The sequence below is a fragment of the Pseudonaja textilis genome, chromosome 9 (assembly GCF_049901715.1).
Source record: "Pseudonaja textilis isolate UNSWEBS1 chromosome 9, rPseTex1.2, whole genome shotgun sequence".
Classification (NCBI taxonomy): Eukaryota; Metazoa; Chordata; class Lepidosauria; order Squamata; family Elapidae; genus Pseudonaja; species Pseudonaja textilis.
In genome coordinates this window covers 5,410,951-5,430,675 of record NC_141998.1, presented here as the reverse complement: position 1 = coordinate 5,430,675, position 19,725 = coordinate 5,410,951, and the positions used below count along the sequence as shown (strand labels likewise).

General features: G+C 42.5%; 1 protein-coding gene across 2 annotated transcripts in view; it reads left to right on the top strand.

Annotated features, from left to right (window-relative positions):
• The window catches only part of BMP1 (bone morphogenetic protein 1), a 176,246-nt gene extending 156,888 nt beyond the window's left edge, over nt 1-19,358 (top strand). For both annotated transcript variants that reach the window (XM_087938640.1, XM_087938641.1), the window contains exons 16-20: nt 9,139-9,264; nt 11,546-11,673; nt 14,256-14,469; nt 16,212-16,462; nt 18,375-19,358. In XM_087938640.1, the coding sequence (XP_087794766.1) occupies nt 9,139-9,264; nt 11,546-11,673; nt 14,256-14,469; nt 16,212-16,462; nt 18,375-18,509 (854 nt within the window). In that variant the 3' untranslated portion in view covers nt 18,510-19,358. The remainder of the gene's footprint in view (nt 1-9,138; nt 9,265-11,545; nt 11,674-14,255; nt 14,470-16,211; nt 16,463-18,374) is intronic.
• Nucleotides 19,359-19,725: the final 367 nt, after the last annotated feature.

Below are 19,725 nucleotides of genomic sequence, written 5' to 3'. Positions count from 1 at the left end.
AACCTTCCATTGTCTTCATCCTTTTCCTCCTCTTCCACAACTGTTTCATGATGCGCCCTTATGATCTGCACAGCTCAGAAAGTATCTTTCTTAGTACAGGTAGAATGGAATTGAATAGAGTGGAGTAGGATAGGATAGGATAGGATATGGAATGGAATGGAATGGAATAGAATAGAATAGAATAGAATAGAATAGAATAGAATAGAATAGAATAGAATAGAATAGAATAGAATAGAATACATAATGGAATAGGTTAGGATAGGTTAGGTTAGGTTAGGTTAGGTTAGGTTAGGTTAGGTTAGGTTAGGTTAGGTTAGGTTAGGTTAGAATAGAATAGAATAGAATAGAATAGAATAGAATAGAATAGAATAGAATAGAATAGAATAGAATAGAATAGAATAAGGAATAGGATAGGATAGGACAGAATAGAATAGAATTAAGAATGAACACAGAATAGAATAGAATAGAATAGAATAGAATAGAATAGAATAGAATAGAATAGAATAGAATAGAATAGAATAGAATAGAATAGAATAGAATAGAATAGAATAGAATAGAAAATAGAATAGAAAATAAAACAGAGCAGAACAGAACAGCAGAGTTGGACCTTGGAGGATCTCTTCTATTCCAACCCCTATACAAGGTAGTATAGTGACGGTCCTTGTGTAGTGACTGTTCATATTTACAGCAGTGATGAAACAGTAACCTTACCCCCAGTTCTTCATGTGTCACCTTCGCAAGTCTGTAAACCAAAGGAAAGTTGAAGTCCAATCACAAGCACAGTCGTGATCTCATTTAGTGACCGCTTAGTCCCACTTGTGGTTGCTAAACAAGGATTACTTATAAGTTTTAACCAAAGACCTTGAATAAACTAAGCTTCTAAGACGGATAGTCAATGAGTAGCATTCTCCCATACAGCTATTCCTCAACTTACAATCATTTAATGACCATCCCGAAGTTAAGGTAGCACTGGAAAAAAGGGACTTATGACCAATCCTCGTATAACCATCACAGCATCTGCGTGGTCTCACATGATTGTGATTTGGGTGCTTGCATATTTACAGGAGTTCACTGCAGTCTCACAATGGCCATTGATCACTTTCCCAGCCCGCTTTCGAAAAGCAAAAATAATGGGAAAGCCGTCAGGGAAAGTCTCAAGTCATAGTCACACCAAGTCTCAGTGAGCATCATGATTTGCTTAATGACCCCTGGTTACAAAAAAGATCACCACAACTGCCTCATTTAATGACTATACCTCTGAATGACAAATTTTCCCATCTCTATCGTGGTTGTAAGTTGAGGACTACCTACCCTGGAGAACTTTCAACTAGACCCAAAAAATGATTGAGTTGGAATTGGGACATGATTTGATTTTAAATTTTTTAAAAAAACACACACACACAAGGCCGCAAAGCATTCAAGGATCCCTCCAGCAACCAAGAAGCCAGAAGATTCCTAGAATCAACTCAGCCAAGAGGATCCCAAGGACAGCAGGGTGAGTACTTCGCTCTCTTTTTCTTTGCATTGTTTAAGGCAGGGGTGTCCAACCTTGGCAACGCTTTGCTGGCTGAGGAATTCTGGGAGTTGAAGTCCACAAGTCTTAACGTTGCCAAGGTTGGACACCCCTGGTTTAAGGTCATCATCCCTGGGTTGGGACTTATGCACCCCTCTCCTTTTTTACCCTCCTCTTATAGCTGCAAAGGAAGGGATCTTTACTTTCATAGTCAACAAATCCTCAGGGAAAGTGAGTTCACCCCTCTGGATTTGTATTGGGTTTATTTAATCGGTTAGTTTATTTGTGCAACCATTTTGCAGAAATATGCACATTCCTTGTGTGCTCTCTTTCTTAGGGAGCTATGTTTCCTTGTGGCTTAGCAAAGGCCACTGTTGTTTGTTTAACCCTTTGTGAAGAAATAGCAAGAGCACTTAAGACTTATATACCGCTTCACGGTGCTTTACAGCATTCTTTATAAGCAGTTTACAGAGTCAACCTATTGCCCTCAACAATCTGGGTCCTCATTTTACCTACCTCAGAAGGATGGAAGGCTGAGTCGGCCAGGATCGAACTGCTGGCGGTGGGTAGAGTTAGATGAAATATTGCATTTTAACCACTGCATCACCACAACTCCTAAGGTCAACACGAACAGATTCACAATGGATGGAATTGCTGGTCCTGTGCCCTTTTTGTCTTTCTTTAATTTTTAACAGGAAATGTATCCAGAATGGAAAACAAAATCCTTATTTCAAACATTGGACTCCAGTTTTGCTAAATGAAAAGTATCCTTCAGCTATGAGAGGTTGATAATAAGCCCCTGAATGTATTATACTATGTAATAACACGTATAGCACTCTGTTCCATTATACTGGTATCTTCCAGTGGCATCCATTCATGGCGAATATGCAGGATCATATCAACTTTCCTCAACTGATAGACATTGAAGATAATGAGTATTGTAGTCCAACACACCTAGACAGTAGTGTGTTCAGGAAGATTGAATTATGTAAATCAATGAAATGTCATTTGTCCTGGCAGGGATTGAAAATATGAACCCATTTCCTTCCCTTTTGTCTCTTTTCATCTAGTGTTGGTGTCACATTTTTGATCTCCAACGAAAAGATGAAGCCAACATTGACTTCCTTACCCAAAGAAGTTTCTCACTCCAGTTTCATAGTTTTTGCTAAGCAGTTTGAAGAGCAATTCTAACGAGACTTTGACAGGGGGGTTATGTTCCAATTATAAAAAGGCCATTCAGACTTCTCATCTCACAACAACGCTGAGTTTGAAAAATGGCTTAATTCATTTCTGGATCACCTGCAACGTAACCCACATTGTCAAGGGATTGGGGAGGGAGTTATCTCCATTTTTGCAAATGGGGAGCACTGCAGGTGGCTCATTTTCCATTCAGAAGGGCTGCCTCACCTTCGTTCCCACCTTCTGAGCTTCGACTCCTCAAAATTAAGTTTTGGACACCACAATGTAAAAAAAATGTTGAGACTCTAGAAAGAGTGCAGAGAAGAGCAACCAAGAGAAGAGAAGGACCAGGGGAGACAGGATAGCATTGTGCCAATATTTCAGGGGCTGCCCCAAGAAGAAGGGATCAAATTATTCTCCAAAGCACCAGAAGGCAGGACAAGAAGCGATCGGTGGAAACTAATCGAGGAGAGAAGCAACCTAGAACTAAGGAGGAATTTCCTGACAGCGAGAACCATTAATCAGTGGAACAACTTGCCTCCAGAAGTTGTGGATGCTCCAATACTGGAAGTTTTTTAAAAAAATGTCTGATAACCATTTGTCTGAAGTGGTGTAGGGTGTCCTACCTAGGCAGGGGGTTGGACTAGAAGACCTCCAAGGTCACTTCCAACTCTGTTACTCTATTCTATTCTAAATAGTTCCTGTAAGAATTGTCAGGTTTTCTTACACCAGTTGGGAGGAAAATAGAACCGGTTAGAAGTATTTTTTTTTTACCAAGAGTTCCAGGATTTGCAGGTTAAAAGGACAACCTTTTACAGGTAGTTTTTGCTTAACAGTCCTACCTGGGATGAGTAACTCCATCATACTGATCTTCACTTAATCAGTGAAGCGGTTAAGTAAAACATCGCTTGACCATACCTAACAACTGTGTCAAGAGGAGGTTGCATAACGGGGCAAAGCTCACTTAACAAATGTCTCACTTAACAACAAAAACTGGGGGCTCCATTGTGGTTGTAAGTTGAGGACTCCCTGTAATAAGGAAAGAGAGCTGTTGGGTGGTAAGAAAGTGGAGCCCACTTATGGGAATATTGGATAGGATGAAACTCCCACTGAGCAAATCAGGAAGTGGCCAAAAAATTCTGGGAAATTCTAAGCGGAGCTGGTAAGCAAGCCACCCCATCTCACTTCTGTTAAATGAAAAATAAGTTTGAAAATGCTGCAAGCATCTAGTGCTTCTCTGATGATTCATCAGGAAAGCCTCTCCACAAACTTGCTGGCTCACAAATCCGGAATTCAGGTAAGATCTCTCTTTACGTGACTGTTTCATCTGAAATAATATTGAGATTATTGTAAAAACCAATGGCATTTTATCAGCAGGCTTCCCAGCACACTCGGAGACGAAAGGCTGTTCCAGGTTGGCTTGGTATAATACCGCTTAAAATAGGGTTTGCCCTTTTGTTTGCGTTTTGTCTGTGTTGGCTTGTGATTCACTGGATTTGCCTATCCGTGTTTATCCTTGTCTGTGACGTCACACACGTTCCCACTTGCAAGCTCCTGTGCACACGCAGCGGAAGTGTTTAGCGTACGTGTTTCCCTTGTGCTGTGGATGTGTAATTAAGGTACTATATCGGAGGCTGACATAGTACTTGGTTTGCGTCATTTCAGGCTCAAAATCTCATAATGGGCCACGTTGATTAGTAGTAGGGAAGAGCACATGTTTGCCTAAGTAATGGAGAATCTTTCGGGCTTGAAGTGTTGAAAATTCAGAATATCCCTAATTTGACTCTGTTGGGGTGTGCCTCTCACACTCACAGACGCACATTCAAACAAAAGAGAAATAATGCTTTACACATTCATTTATTTTTTTAAAAAAATTCAGTCCAATCGTGTGTGATCCCCAGGTCATGTGTGTGATCTGCCACACACAACTTACCTTATTGAAGTATCCCCTTCCTGTTAATGTTAGCTCTGGGTAACACAAGCCATTCTTTCTTGAAGTGGCTTCAAAGACAGCTTTTCTGCAGTTGCCCCAGTCTCTGAAAACCACGTAAGAACCCCATTTTTCAGATGATTTTGGTCTCGAGGTTGTGTGAGAGCCTGGCCCTCTCACATGTCTTCCAGGGTATCTGGAGGACACACAAGATTACATCCCACCCTCACGCAATGTCCACGGTCTCCAAAAATCACATAAGCACAAGGCGCGGTTTTGAGAATAGCTGGTGTTGGGCGTTTGTGAACACTGGCATGTCACACAAAATGTCATAATGTGGCACCTTTGAGACTCGGGTCATAGATTCGCCATCCCTGGTACAAACTGTTTTTCTACGTGGAGAAAAGCTGGTTCAATCTGAGACCACTTCCTCAACAAACATTGACACTCTTAGTTTTGAAAAAAGTGAATTCTTTAGACAAGACACTTTCCATATTCTGGCTGAGAAGAGCCAGGATTGCAGATTTATTGGGAAACAGCCCATTATTGCATTTGGATGCATCCAAATGGCTCAACCATGGGCTTCTGGGAAGGAAGCCCTGGTTGTGCTCATCAGTGGACATTCGCATCACACTCGTGTCAGAGGCACCAAAGCACTTCCATTTTGAGAGGATTAGCTAGTGACATCACCGTTGTCTGTGGGATGCCCGTTGGGGGCTCATTTCACATGCTGCAGCAGGAGTGTCAAACTCAAGGCCCATGGGTTGCTTCAATCTGGCCCACAGGGCCGGCCTAGAAACAGCAAAGGACCAGCCCACGGTGCCTCTGCCAGCAAAAACAGAGCCCCATTTTTTGGCCATGGGCCCTGGCAGTTTTCTCTGGCAGGGGCCTGCAAGAGGCCATTGCAGCCAAAAACGGGGTGCAGGGAGGTCACTTGTGGGGGCCCGGGCTCCGCTTTTGCTGGCAGAGGGTTAGCAAACCAAACTAAAAGCAAAACGAAAGGACAAATCTTTCCCCTTTTGCACTTGAGCATGCAAGAAGGGACAGAAAAGGAGAAAGGGAAAGAGGAAAGGCAAAGAAAAAGAAGGGATGATGGAAAGGGAGCAAGGAAGGAAAAAGAAGGAAAGAGGCGAATGAAGAGGGAAGGAAAAAGAAGAGAAGGAAGGAAGGAAGGAAGGAAGGAAGGAAGGAAGGAAGGAAGGAAGGAAGGAAGGAAGGAAGGAAGATTATAATGAAATGAGGGAGGGTCTCAGAGAAGTCTTGCCTTAGCACTTGACCACCACAGGTGCCCCTGACATGAGTGACGTTGAGCTGGCCACAGCCACCATGGCCTCCAAGTTCAAACACAACCTTGATGCAGCCCTCTATGAAATCAAGTTTGACACCCCTGTCCTACAGCAAGAGCTGGAGCGAAGGACACGAGCTCACCCCATCCCACAGCACAACACTCGGGGCTCGAACATGAACTTGCTGCTTGTCAAGCCAGCATCCTAACCATGTGAGCCACCGTGCTCCTATCAATGACGATTGTGCAGCCATTTACTTTTCCCTTCCTAACTATGGAGGAAGTTACGGGAAAAGCCAAGAGATGAATGGTCATGGGATCATAAGCCATCTTGAATGATAATGAGCCAAAGGATGAATGGTAACGCCTGGATTGCTTGTATCAAATGCTATGAAGAAACCCAGGATTATTTTTATAATAAAAAGCCTGGTCTGGAAGCCCCTGAGGGTTACTTTGAAGTTGTGTAGAGAATGGAAGGCAATTAGAGTTCATTTGTGCAATTTCCACTGGACACTCCAGCAGTAAAAGTCCACCTTCAGTCCAGCAAATGCAGAGTCTTGTCAAGGGTAGGGGAGAAAACTCACATCCCCGCAGAAATGAAAGCTGGCAGGAAACCATTTGCTGTTCCAGAATTTTAGTGAAAGTTGCGCAGTGCCACACAAAACAGAAATGCAAGTTAGATGATTGGAATCTTCAGAGATTGGGTTGCTATGCTAAGAAGGACCAGTTTCAAAGCATCTGCTTGGAATCCTAAAGTGATTAATAAGCCTGCCTTACCTGGGATCATGTATAACCTTAGTCCTACCTGCCAGTTGGGAACATCCTCTTAATTCATCGTTTCAGTTTAACAAAATGGCTTCCAAAAGAGTTCTTATCCCTTGATCCTCTCCTTCTGCTGTTGGTTCCCAGAAAGTGAACTAGAAGTCTTTGGTCTGATGCTTTGGTTGGAACTCTCAAGTCTATATTCTTGAGATCTCTTCCCAAAACTAATCTCTTGGATTTCATCCCCAATCTCATCCCCAATCAAAAGAGACACCCCCCCAAACCCCCAATCAGGACAGGTCAGTTTGGGTCTGAAGAGATGGCATGGTCTTTTCATCATCCAGGGGTGGGATTCTACCATTTCGGACTGGTTTTGGAGAACTGGATGTTAAATTTGCATCTGGTTTGCCAAACTGGTATTTGAAGCGACCAGCTGGGCCCGCCTGCCTCGCTCCTCCTAGGAATCTCCATGTGGCCCATTTTCGATGCAGGTAAGTGCAGGGTCCACGCGGAGGCTCTGGAAGGGGGGAAAACAGGCCTTCCAGAAATACCAGAAGTCCAGAAATGGGCTTGTTTCCTACTTCCGGAGGGCCTCCAGAATCTGGGGGAGACTGTTTTCGCCCTCCCAGAGGCCCAGGGGAAGCCTCCGGACCCTTGGGAAGACAAAAATGGCCTCCTGGAAGTACTAGAAGTCCTGAAACGGGCCTGTTTCCAGCTTCCGGAGAGCTTGCAGAGCTCTTGTTTTCGACCTCCCAGAGACCCGCAGAAAGCCTCCAGACCTTTGGGAAGGTGAAAAACGGCTCCCCCATTCCCACCATGCCCATCCCCACCCAGCAAGTGGGCAGCAAACCGGTTGCTGGGATTTTTGAATCCCACCCCTGATCCCAACCCTCTCTCTATTGTGATCCCTTGTAGCAAAGTTGCCCTCTGCAGCCAGCCGTTGTGGCTTTTGAAGATTATCCAGAAGTGTTAGAGCAATGGTTTATCTTGAATTGGCTGATAAGTTCCTCTTTGGCTTCTACTAGATTTTAATGCTGTTCCTTCTGGCAGTCTTCTTATAACGGTATGCCAACCTGTATCTTAGCTTCTTCTTCATTTGGCTGTTTCTGATAGCTGTTGTAAGAGTATGGCCTCTTTCCTGCATGACCCTCCAATGGATTATGTAAGAACAACTGGATTCCACTGATATGACATTCTCTCTTATCTTTTTATTTTTTATTTTTTTTTCCCCCCTGTCTCATTTCAGAAAAGGTTCAGCAGCCCAAAATGCGTCCTGGCTTGAAATTTCGCCTGAAGAAGCGCACAAAAGTCTAAGAATGAACTCGGCTTCCCCTTCTGTTTGTTTCTCAGGAACTCCAGAGGAACCAAATCGCCCGTGTTCCTCCTTCCTCACGCACAGCGAGCGCCTCCTTCTCTCTGTTCCGTGTTAAAAAAAAGCATGGAGCATTTAGTACTATCGAGAGAAAGGGCCAACGTTCAACTCTCTGGCCGTGCTCCTCCAAGTCTTACTTGACTGAACTGATAGCTATTTTTAAAATAATTAATTAATTCGTGCCCTGAAGCATTTAATTGCTGTGGTTTGGTCATGAGACCAGCTGATTTCATTTTGCATTTTTTATTGTGTCTGTGACATTTACTGTTGCTAAGTAAAGAAGATATGCCATGTTCTGTTCTCTTTTTCTGCATCTCCTTGTTGTCGCTGTGTCTGTTTTTAAACTCAGTCCCTCTGTTCAGTAAGCAGGTAATGGTTATGCCCATTCTAGATCTAAATGTGACTTCGGCTTGTTCGTTGGCTAGGATTGTTGGGCGTGCTTCTCTGGCTTTCTCCTCCCTTTGGGTGAATGCTGATGTTGCTGTTTATAGATTTCTTTCTAGATCGGCCTCGGGGTTCTAGATCGGCCTAGGCTAAGCGTGTGAGCTGCCCAGGGTTTTGTAGCTTACTTTTGCATAGAAAAGTCAACCTTGGGCCAATGCAACTGCAGCGGTTACAGAGATATACAGCCTAAGAACAGTAACCACAGTTTATTTTGGAAATGGCCAAGACTGAGATGAAGAGACACAAACAGTGAAGAGAGAAACCCAGTTTATTGCATTATCAGACTCAAGGGCCAGGGAGAGGCTTAGACTGAAATCTTCTTGACAACTCCGTTATTATCTGCCAATAATTTGTAAAGACATCGGGGAAATCTGAGCACACAATACACATAGACTAATAAAAGAGGACAATAGCTATTTTATTCTGCTTAATGAATAAACTGGCTCCATGTTTGCACCGAGTTCTACTCTCCTACTAAAGAAGAGGCTGCAAAGAAGGTGGTAAGAAATAGATTTTAAGAAAGGAATTCAGATAAGGGAAATTGTCTTTTTTCTTTTAATCACCGAACCGATGTAGATATAGTTGAGTTGCCCGCGGTGATCATGTGACTCAATACAGGGCAGTTTGCTAAGCAATCGATGTTCCTTTCCTAGACAAAGATGAATGTTCGAAGGATAATGGTGGATGCCAGCATGAATGTCTCAACACCTTTGGCAGCTATGAGTGCCAGTGCCGCAGTGGCTTTGTGCTACACGACAACAAGCATGACTGTAAAGAAGGTATTGCGCCTTATTTTCTTCATGAAAAGGGCTCCCACTGTGAGTCTTCCAAAGGCTATTGGTCATAACGTTTCATTAAACTCCATATGGACAAAAATAAGGTTATTGGGGTCAAGTTGTCTACTTAGGTGGATGCTCTTCATATCCAACATGGCAATAGGTTTGCGTCGCATCCATTCATTTCATTTTGGTCCCTTAGTTAGGACATCAGGCTAGAAACAGAGACTATGAGGTCCAGTCCCATCTTTCCAATGAAAGCCAGCTGGGTGGCCTTGGGCCAATCCCTTTCTCCCAACCCAACCAGTGGCGAAATGTTACCGGTTCGTCCTGGTTCAATCGAACCAGTAGCAAAAAAATCTCCGATGATCAGCTGAGAAGAGAAAAGTGCAGGATCAGCCTTGCCAACCACCCTTGCGCTTTTCTGTTCTTTATCCTCTCAGCTGATTGGCATGGCAGAACCTCAGCTGGTGTTTGGAAAGCTGTGCACATGTCAGGTGCATGCGCACGCGTGAAGTGTGTGATCATCGAACTGGTAGGGAAACTGGTAGAATCCCACCACTGAACCCAACTCACCACACGGGGGCCGTCATTGTGAGGAAAAGAGGAGGAGGATGGGTTCACCGCCATGAGATGTTTATAAAAATAACGAAGATGGGATATACATTAAAATAAAAAATAAATCACATAGCTTTGCAAGAGAAGCTCTTACACTATAAATCTGGGTTTTTCAAACATGGCAATTTTAATATATGTGGATTCCATAAAATGAATAGATAGGGCGATAGGGTGCAGTCTTCTTTGACTCCTTGTAGAAGATGACCAGGCTGAGCCTGAGGGAAGGGTCAAATATATCAGCAGCCATGAGTCCCTGTGCACCCACAAGAAGATATAAGTCCAACCCAGCTTGAATGTTTATGTATACTCTCCTGATTTCCCCAATGTTTAACACTCCTTTTCCTATGGGAAATCTTTTCGGTATTACCAAATTCTGTGGCTTCCTGATTATTCTCCAGATTTCAGAAAAATCAGATCCCAGGACGTACTCATTGCTTTGAAAGATGTCTAATGTCTTGGATGATCAACAGCTCAAAAGCTTTGGAGAAGCATGAAGCAGAACCGGAGCTCTTTTTGATACTATCTTGCTCTTTTCATCACCCAGGAAATGTTCATATATAGCCATGCTGTTTCCCTCCATATTCATTCACAGAAGGCTATCATGATCTTTCTTTTCCCCATAGTCTTCAGTAATGTTTGTCAACCTCAGCAACTTTAAGCTGGATGAACTTCCAACTCCCAGAAGTCTACCCATCTTAGAGTTGCCAACTTTAAAAGACTAATCTAGATACTGTCATCACCACACTTTCTGCTACATGAATAGGAAAGCTGTAATGTATCCGATCAGATTATTTCAGACCACAGGTATCAGTGAAAATAAATAGTATGTTTTCATTCCTTTTGGAAAGCATTTTGTTTGTGACAGTTGTCATTTAGATCAGAGCTGTCCAACCTTGGCCACTTTAAGACCTGTGGACTTCAACTCCCACAATTCCCCAGTCATCCATGAGAGTTGAAGTCCACAAGTCTTAAAATGATCAAGGTTGGATATCTCTGTCTTAGAATCTTCCCCAGCTGGCATCTTTCAGTTGTGTTGGGACCAGTACTTCCAGAAGTCTCAAACCAGATGACTATTCTGGGAATTTGCATTGCACAAATATCTGGATCATGCTATGTTGCAAAAATAAGGCAGTCTGATATATTCAAAACAAAACCCACGTTCAACATTCTTATCTTACTAGAGCTCATCTTAAAATTCATAAGAGGGATTAAAATCGCAAATGAAATTTTAAAAATTGTTTGAGGGGGCGAATATAATAAACATTAAAGTCTATTCATTAAAAAATTACACAGAACGTTCAAGAAAATTCTACGCTTTGGACTTTTAATCCCATGTTTTCTTGCTAGGATGAGACAATTAGCGGTTCAAGTCCGCTACTTTACTTGCAGAAGATTCAAATTTCAGTGTAAAAGTTTCAAGGTTTGCAAATCTCTGGAGAAAAAAAGTATCTTCTTGAGATGCTATACTAGAAGATACATATAGTTCAGGTAGATAAATATGGTTCAGTTAGTATGATTAAACCTGGCTCAAAGATGCACTGTTTCTATGAGGTCAAATTTGGTAATAGCAATATGACGCTACATTGGATGCACATATGCAAACCAGATTGATTTAGAAAGGAAATCTTTTGGAACTTGTCTATTTATGGACTTATTTTTATTCTAGCTGGCTGTGACCACAAGATGACATCCATCACTGGAACCATCACCAGCCCAAATTGGCCTGATAAATACCCAAGCAAGAAGGAATGTACCTGGGCAATAACAACTACACCAGGACACCGTATCAAACTGGTAAAGTACCAGGAAGAAGATAGTAAGATAACAGTAGATGCAAATATTAATAGATTCTGGTCTTATTCCCATAATGGAGTATTATTCCATGCTGGGCATCAAAGAAACGAAAGTCCTTTCATTGACCATAAAAGGACAGAATAAAATTATTAAGGAAGCAAAATCCTAATTGAAGTGTTATCTGAACAACATGACTCCTTGTTAGCATCTGCAGTCCTCCCACACATGACTTTATTCATCTAGAAAACTCCTGCCCACATGGCTTCTGCAGATTACATGATTTCAAATATGATAGTGACATCCAAAATTTGTGAGGCTACCAGTACTCTGTTCTTCCCACAGTCATGTCAACCAGAGGCGTCATGATTCAATTGAACCAGCCAATAAGTATATCTAGGGAAGAATGAGGAAGTTCAAGTCCAATTCAAAACGTACTGAGATTCCATGGTGTGAATCACATCTGACATTCTTACGGAACTTGCCCAGTGGCAAGGTGAAAGCATTCAGAAAACATAGGATGGCCAGCTAGTCCATTTCACAAGTGATATCCTGGAACTCACTATGAACAGTTTTAATATTGTTGTTAGTCGTGAAGTTGTGTCTGACTCATCACAACAACGTTCCTCCAGGCCTTCCTGTCCTCTACCATCCTCTGGAGTCCATTTTAAGCTCACGTCAAATTGCTTCAGTGACTCCATCCAGCCACCTCGTTCTCTGTCGTCTCCTTCTTCTTCTTTTGCTCCCAATCATTCCCAGCATTAGGCTCTTCTCAGGGGTGGGATTTGACAGGGTTAACTACCGGTTCGGGATTTACGAGGTTCAGTGATTTATGATGTGCTTCCCTGCACTCTGCGAGCCGCGCACCTGTAAATCATCATCAGCACGCTGCGCGCAGAGAAGCAGCCTTTGAAACAGCCCTCTTTTCCTGCTTTTTTAAACTGCAGCTGTGCCTTGTTCGGCAGCTGAAGTTGAAAAAATCAGGAAATAAAGGTCAGGTAAGAGCCCAGGTGGGCAGGTGGGCAAAAACATCTGCTCTTCAGAGCTACCGGTTCTACAGAGGTGGACAGAATGGGTAGAAACCCACCCCTGGCTCTTCTCCAGTGAGTCCTTCCTTCTCATTAGGTGGCCAAAGTATTTGAGTTTCATCCTTATTTTTTATTTATTTATTTATTTATTTTTGACAATTGCTTACAAGATTAATAGGTATAAGTATATACATAGTTATGAATACATGAAATGGGTACATATAAGAAAAATAAAAGAAACAATAGGATAGGCATGTTGGTGTGCTTATGCACGCCCCCTACAGACCTCTTAGGAAAGGGGTGAGGTCAATAGTAGACAGCCTAAGGTTAAAGTTTCTTCTGGCCTTCTAAAGAGCAGTCAGGGTTGATCTTCTCTAGGACTGACCGGTTTGATCACTTGCAGTCCAAGGGACTTGCAGGAGTCTTCTCCAGCACCAGAGTTCAAAGGCTTCCATTCTTTATTGCTCAGGCTTTCTTGTTAGTTGCTGACAAAAGAATAGAATAGAATAGAGAATAGAGATGGAAGAGACTTTGGAGGTCCTAATCCAACCCACTGATCAAGCAGGACCCTATACCATTTCAGACAAATGGTTGTCCAGCCTCCAGTGATGAAGCACCATCAAACTTCTGAAGGCAAGCTGTTCCACTGGTTAATTGTTCTCACAATTAGGAAGTTTCTCCTTAATTCTGGGTTGCTTCTCGCCTTGATTAGTTTCCATCCATTGCTTCTTGTCCTGCCCTCTGGAGCTTTGGAGAATAGCGTGACCCCCTCTTCTTTAAGGCAGCACCTCAAATATTGGAACACTGGTACCATGTACCTCCTAGTCCTTCTTTTCTCTAGACTAGCCATACCCAATTCGTGTAACCGTTCCTCATATGTTTTAGTCTCCAGGCCCTTAATCATCTTAGTTTCTTCTTTCTGCATTTTTTTTTCAGTTTCAACATCTTTTTTATAATTTGGTGATCGAAACTGGATGCAGTATTCCAAGTGTGGTCTTATGAAAGTTTTATAAACCAGCACTAATATGTCTGTGGAGGTTCTCTGTCATCCACATCATGGTTGTCCGAAAGGTGCTTTTTCAAGAGGCAACTGGACTTGTTGGTCTTTCTTGGAAGATGTTTCGCTTTTCAACCAAGAAGCTTCTTCAAGAAGCTCCTTGGATGAGAAGCAAAATGTCTTCCAAGAAAAACCAACCAGTCCAGTTGCCTCTTGAAAAAGCACCTTTGGGACCAGTACTAATATTTCATGTAATCTTAACTCTATGCGTTTATGCAATCAAGGATCATATTAGCTTTTGGGGGGTTGCTGCCACACACTGCTAGCACATATTTAAATTATCATCTCCTAGGACTCCAAGATCCCTCTCCCAGTTGCTGTTTTTGAGCCAGGCAGGTTTCCCCCAAATCTGTACTTGAACGTTTGGTTTTTCCTGCCCAAGTGTAAAACCTTACTTTTCTTTACGTTAAATTTCATTTTGTTGGACAGGGCTCAAAAGTATTGTACATGCACTGTCTCCTCTTTATTATATTTTTTTTAAAAAAGCCATTCTTTTGCAGACCTTCAGAGAGCTGGATGTTGAACTCCACCAGGAATGCACGTATGATCACGTAGAGGTCTACAACGGAAGAGATGCAAAAGCTTCTGTTTTGGGACGATTTTGTGGCACTAAAGAACCGGATCCTATCATCTCTACCAGCAACAGGATGTTCCTCAAATTTTTTTCAGACAACTCTATTCAAAAGAAAGGCTTTGAGGCAGCCTATACATCAGGTAATCCTCAGTGGTGGCTTGTTATTAAATTTTGGCAGTACTCCACCGGAATAGTAGTGAGGAAAAGGCTTCTAAGGCTGACTGAGGCCTCCAACGTTGCCATCATCACAGCTCAAAGTTGTTGGTAGGTCAAGACTGCCAGCCTTCATCCTTCCCCATAATAAATACATATATCTTTGGGGAGCCTTTTTGTAGTATTACATTTTAAGGAGATGTTATAAGTGCTGCATTCTTCTCTTTCCCTTCATAACAATAAGATAACTGAGATGCATTAATTTGACTAGTAGGGCTTTGAGCACATGAAAACTCTGTCAATTGACAAAATGACTATGTTTTTAAAAAGACAGAGGTTAGGAAAGGTGATTGGTTGACACCTTACCTGCCGGTCAGAGTAGAAAACAGTTGTAGAACAGCTTGCTCTGATATGAGATTTTGCTCACAATCTCTCATGCTCTCACAACTTCTTGGCTGGATTACTGCAATGCGTCTACATAGGGCTGTCCTTGAAGATCTTCAGGCTTCTGTCTTCGGCTCTGTGCTTCTCAGAGTGAAGAGCTTCTCACTCTGAGAAGCACAGAGCCGAAGACACAAGCCTGAAGATGATGAATGAGACTTCATCGAAACGTTGCCTAGATACTTCCAATCTTACGCGGGAGAAAACCCGAATAACCAAAGATCCACATACTAATGCCCGTGAGAACCTCAGAATATATATATATATATGTTTTGTTTTAATTGTGTTATGTGTCAGGGTTCCGATGGATGCCCTAATTAATTCACGAGCCTTCAAAAGAAATCCAATTATTTATTAGGAGCAACATGTTGCTACTTTCCCAAGTGTAGTCAGCTCTGCCCCATGTAATTTACTGCCCACCCATGACCCTGTTTCCCCCCTCCTTCCAGGGCATGTCATAAATCACATTCTCCAATGGAGCACTTTCCCAGGCTGTAGAAAACATGCCTCTCTGGCTTGCTCTATTAACCTGGGATACGTGGAAAGGTATGCGTGGAACATGCCTCTGGTCATTAGCATCTGAGTGTCTCCCCGCTCCTGCCTATGGCACCTCAAGAGCAGTCCAGGAATGCTTTACAAGTTGCATTTTGTTTTTATGAACTACACTGCCTGGAATCACTGGCTGAGATGGGCATCTACAGGAATCAAATAATATAGATGATAGGTAGGTAGGTAGATGATAGATGATAGATAGATGATGATGATAGATAGATAGATAGATAGATAGATAGATAGATAGATAGATAGATAGATAGATAGATAGATGATAGATAGATAGATGATAGGTAGGATGATAGATAGATGATGATAGATAGATGGATGGATAGATAGATAGATAGATAGATAGATAGATAGATAGATAGATAGATAGATAGATAGATGATAGGTAGGTAGGTAGGTAGATGATAGATGATAGATAGACGATAGATAGATAGATAGATAGATAGATAGGTAGGTAGGTAGGTAGATAGGCAGGCAGGTAGCAGGCAGGCAGGCAGCAGGCAGATAAGGAAGCAAGCAAGCAAGCCAGGTTCTACCACTTCTAGTATTTTTCCCCATTAGGAAAAATTGTGTTCATGTAGCTAGCAAGGCTCATCTATTGCATTGCATGGACACTAAGACAGGACCATTTTCTTCCTTGGGGTCCAGACTTCTGTCCCTTCCCTCTAACCCAATTCTGGATTAACCAAGGTTCCTAATTTATGTTTGTGTATTTTGTTGTTTCTAGAATGTGGGGGCCAGGTGCGAGCTGAAGTGAAAACCAAGGATCTCTATTCCCACGCGCAATTTGGAGACAACAACTACCCCGGGGGTTCTGACTGTGAATGGGTGATTGTGGCTGAGGAAGGCTATGGGGTTGAGCTCATCTTCCAAACGTTTGAGATTGAGGAGGAGGCCGACTGTGGCTATGACTACATGGAGCTGTTTGATGGCTACGATGGAACGGCTCCACGTCTGGGACGTTACTGTGGCTCTGGGGTAAGATATTCTGTATTGCATAGTTCTATGAAAAGTTTTATGCATGGCACAGCATGATGTGATGACAATATTCAACTGGTCTTGGTGATTGAAATTATGTTTTCTGCAAAAATTGTTGATGGTTGGCAATGTTCTTTTGAAAATGTAGAATCTCATAGGTAGCTTGGAACATTGGTGCCCTGTTTCCCCGAAAATAAGACCAGGTCTTATATTTGCTCTTTTTTGCTCTAAAAGACCCATTAGGGCTTATTTTCTGGTTGGGTCTTATTTTCAGGGAAACACAGTATCATGTGGTTTGAAAACAGAGGCAATATATTCAGATACTTCCATTGTTATGGAATTCATTTCTGGAGCAATGGAGCTTCCAGGTTTGTGTCTTCTGGCGAATTAGAAGATTCCCAGCTGTGATTTGTAAGGTCTGTCCACGTAGATGTGATCTTGTACGTCTTGAGGAAGTTCTTTTAATGGGATGTATGGTTCTCTCTTTTTTTTGTTTACATCTCTCTATGAAATCAGCATATAAAATGATATTCTGGAGACTTAACACACATCCTGTTGTAGGTGATTTGTTCATGAGAGCAGTATTTTACTTGGGTTTTTTTTTATAATGATATCAGGATTAATGTAAAACTCTAGGGATTACCTCATTCTGTCCAAGTTTCAGGAGATGGGATGATAAAGCAAAATGATCAGAGTTGAATGTCCCCCATGTGGCCAGTGGTGAGGATTTTTTGCTTTCCTGGGATTAGGGGTTCAGGGGTGCACTGTTGTTTTTACTTCCTGGTTTCATGTGTTCCTGATTTCAGAATGAAGAAAGGAACATTGTCAGTTCTGGGCAATTATAGTACCATCTGTAGCAATAGACTTATATACCATTTAGACTTATGTACCATTTCATAGTGCTTTACAGCCCTCTCTAAGCAGTTTAGAGTCAGCATCTCACCCCCCAACAATCTGGGTCCCCATTTACCAACCTCTGAAGGATGGAAGGCTGAATCAACTTTGAGCCGGTGAGACTCAAACTGCCGAACTGCTGGCAGTCAGCAGAAGCAGCCTGCAATTGTGATGACCCAGGGTGGGATGCAAAAGCAACAGAGTCACAACAACAGGTGAAGTCCCCTTAATTCCTTCAAGTTGGCTTCAAGGCTCCAATTATCATTGACTGGAGAAAAAACTCCCCCACAAACAGTTGTGAAAAGGAACAAATGCCATTCGAACTCAAAATACATATAATAGAAAAAACAACACAAACCACACTGAAGCAATTAATAAGACAAGACAGGATAAGGGCTTGAAGACGTCCACAGATATTGAAATACACACACTGGGAAGGACGCCAGAACTCAGATAAGAACCAAAAGACTAGAATTATTTCACGCTTTGCTTCCAGCACTGGGCCACGCACAGTTTGTCTTTTAAGCAGTCCTCAAAGCTGCAGCCCATGAAAGGGGATCAGGGCCCTTTCCTCCCCCGTAGACCACGCCATTCATGTCTCTCCCTTATCCACTCCTCCCTGCATGCCCTAGGATGAAGAGGGGATGGGCCTGGGTCTTCCTCTGAATGCCCAGCCGGCCTATTCCCTTCCCCAGTTTCCTCCACAACCTCCGGAGCCACACTCCCACTCCCTGTCGGCTGTTCCTCCTCTCCCTCGTAGTCAGACTCCAACAGAGGCATGACAGCAATACTGTATTCTAACTACTGCGCCACCGCGGCTCTAAGAGATGTAATGAGTCTGGGAACCACTGGGGGAAAAAGAATATTTGTAGTTCAGGGTTGAAATAAGGGTTCCTTGGGGTCCAAGGAGTACCAAGGACCCCTTAAAAGATTATAAAGTCTTTGAGTCATCCTGGCTTACCCAAGTTATCTCACCCATCACCTTAACACTTTTTCTCTATCTTCTCCTTTTTGCTAGCCTCCAGAAGAGGTCTACTCCGCTGGGGACTCTGTGATGGTAAGATTTCACTCAGATGACACCATCAACAAGAAGGGCTTCCATCTACGATACACCAGCACCAAATTCCAGGACACGCTGCATACACGGAAGTGATCTCCCAGCTCCCCAAAACCCCCTTCAAGTGAGAACAGCCTTCCCTCACTTGAGGGACAGGTTTTTCCACCGTTTGCAAAAAGAAAAGAAAACAAAAAGGAAAAAAAAAAGACATCTATGGAGAAAATTCACATAAACTGGAAGGAGAAATACACAGTACACCTCAAGAGTGTAAAACACTCACACAAAAATTAAAGGTGCTGTCAGCTGCTCGCGGCCTATGTGGACTAGGCTCAGGGTTATTGGGGGAACCCTTTGATTTAAAAGAGAGGAAAAAAAGGACGTCCATTCCTGTGCCTCTTTTCTTTTTTGACCAGAATATCTCCAGGACTAACCACTTTGCAGCTTCCATCTGAGTTTTGTCTCCCCCGATTCTGGTTTAGGGCAGATGTGTCCAAACACGGCCATTTTAAGATCTGTGGACTTCAACTCCCAGAATTCCCCAGCCAGCCAAGCTGGCTGGGGAATTCTGGGAGTTGAGGACTACGAGTCTTCAAGTGGCTAAGCTTTGACATCCCTGGTGTATGGTTTAAAATAAAGCTAGTGTTTTCCTTTACACATTCCACAAAGCAAGTTTACCGACAGAGATGTCGGCAAATACAAACACGGAGTGGAGAGGCTACCAGGCTGGCGGAAGCTGTGTCTGTTGTAATGATGTAATAAATATGCTTTCTTGTACTTCTAAACAGATGCTCATCAGCCTCTTTCCATCTTTACCATTTGTGAATATTATTTTTTAATTCTTTCATCTCCGAGAAAAAGAAAAATATGTAACTTGAAAAATGTCTTGCTCCTTCCTTCACTAACTTTTTTTTTTAAATTAAAATTTGAATTGAAACAAAAGCAAAACATGCATTTCTGCTTGTCCTGTCTATAAAAAGAAGGAGGGCTGCAGGCAGAGTGTGCAAATCTATTATTTCTGTAGATTGAATCTTTCTGTTCTTGGGTTTCTGTTTTCTGAGATGCTTTCATGTCCTTAGAACTATTGATGGATAGATTTTACCCTTAATAGATCTTCAGGGAGAAGGAAGAGTGAAGAAGTGATAGAAAAATAATGGCTTCCTTTGAGATGTATAGCAATAGCACTTAGACTTACAAATCGCTTCAAAGTGCTTTTACAACCCCGTCTAAGTGGTTACAGCATCAGCCTATTGCCCTCAACTTTGTGAGTCCTTGTTTTACCCACCTTGGAAGGATGGAAGGCTGAGTCAATAGC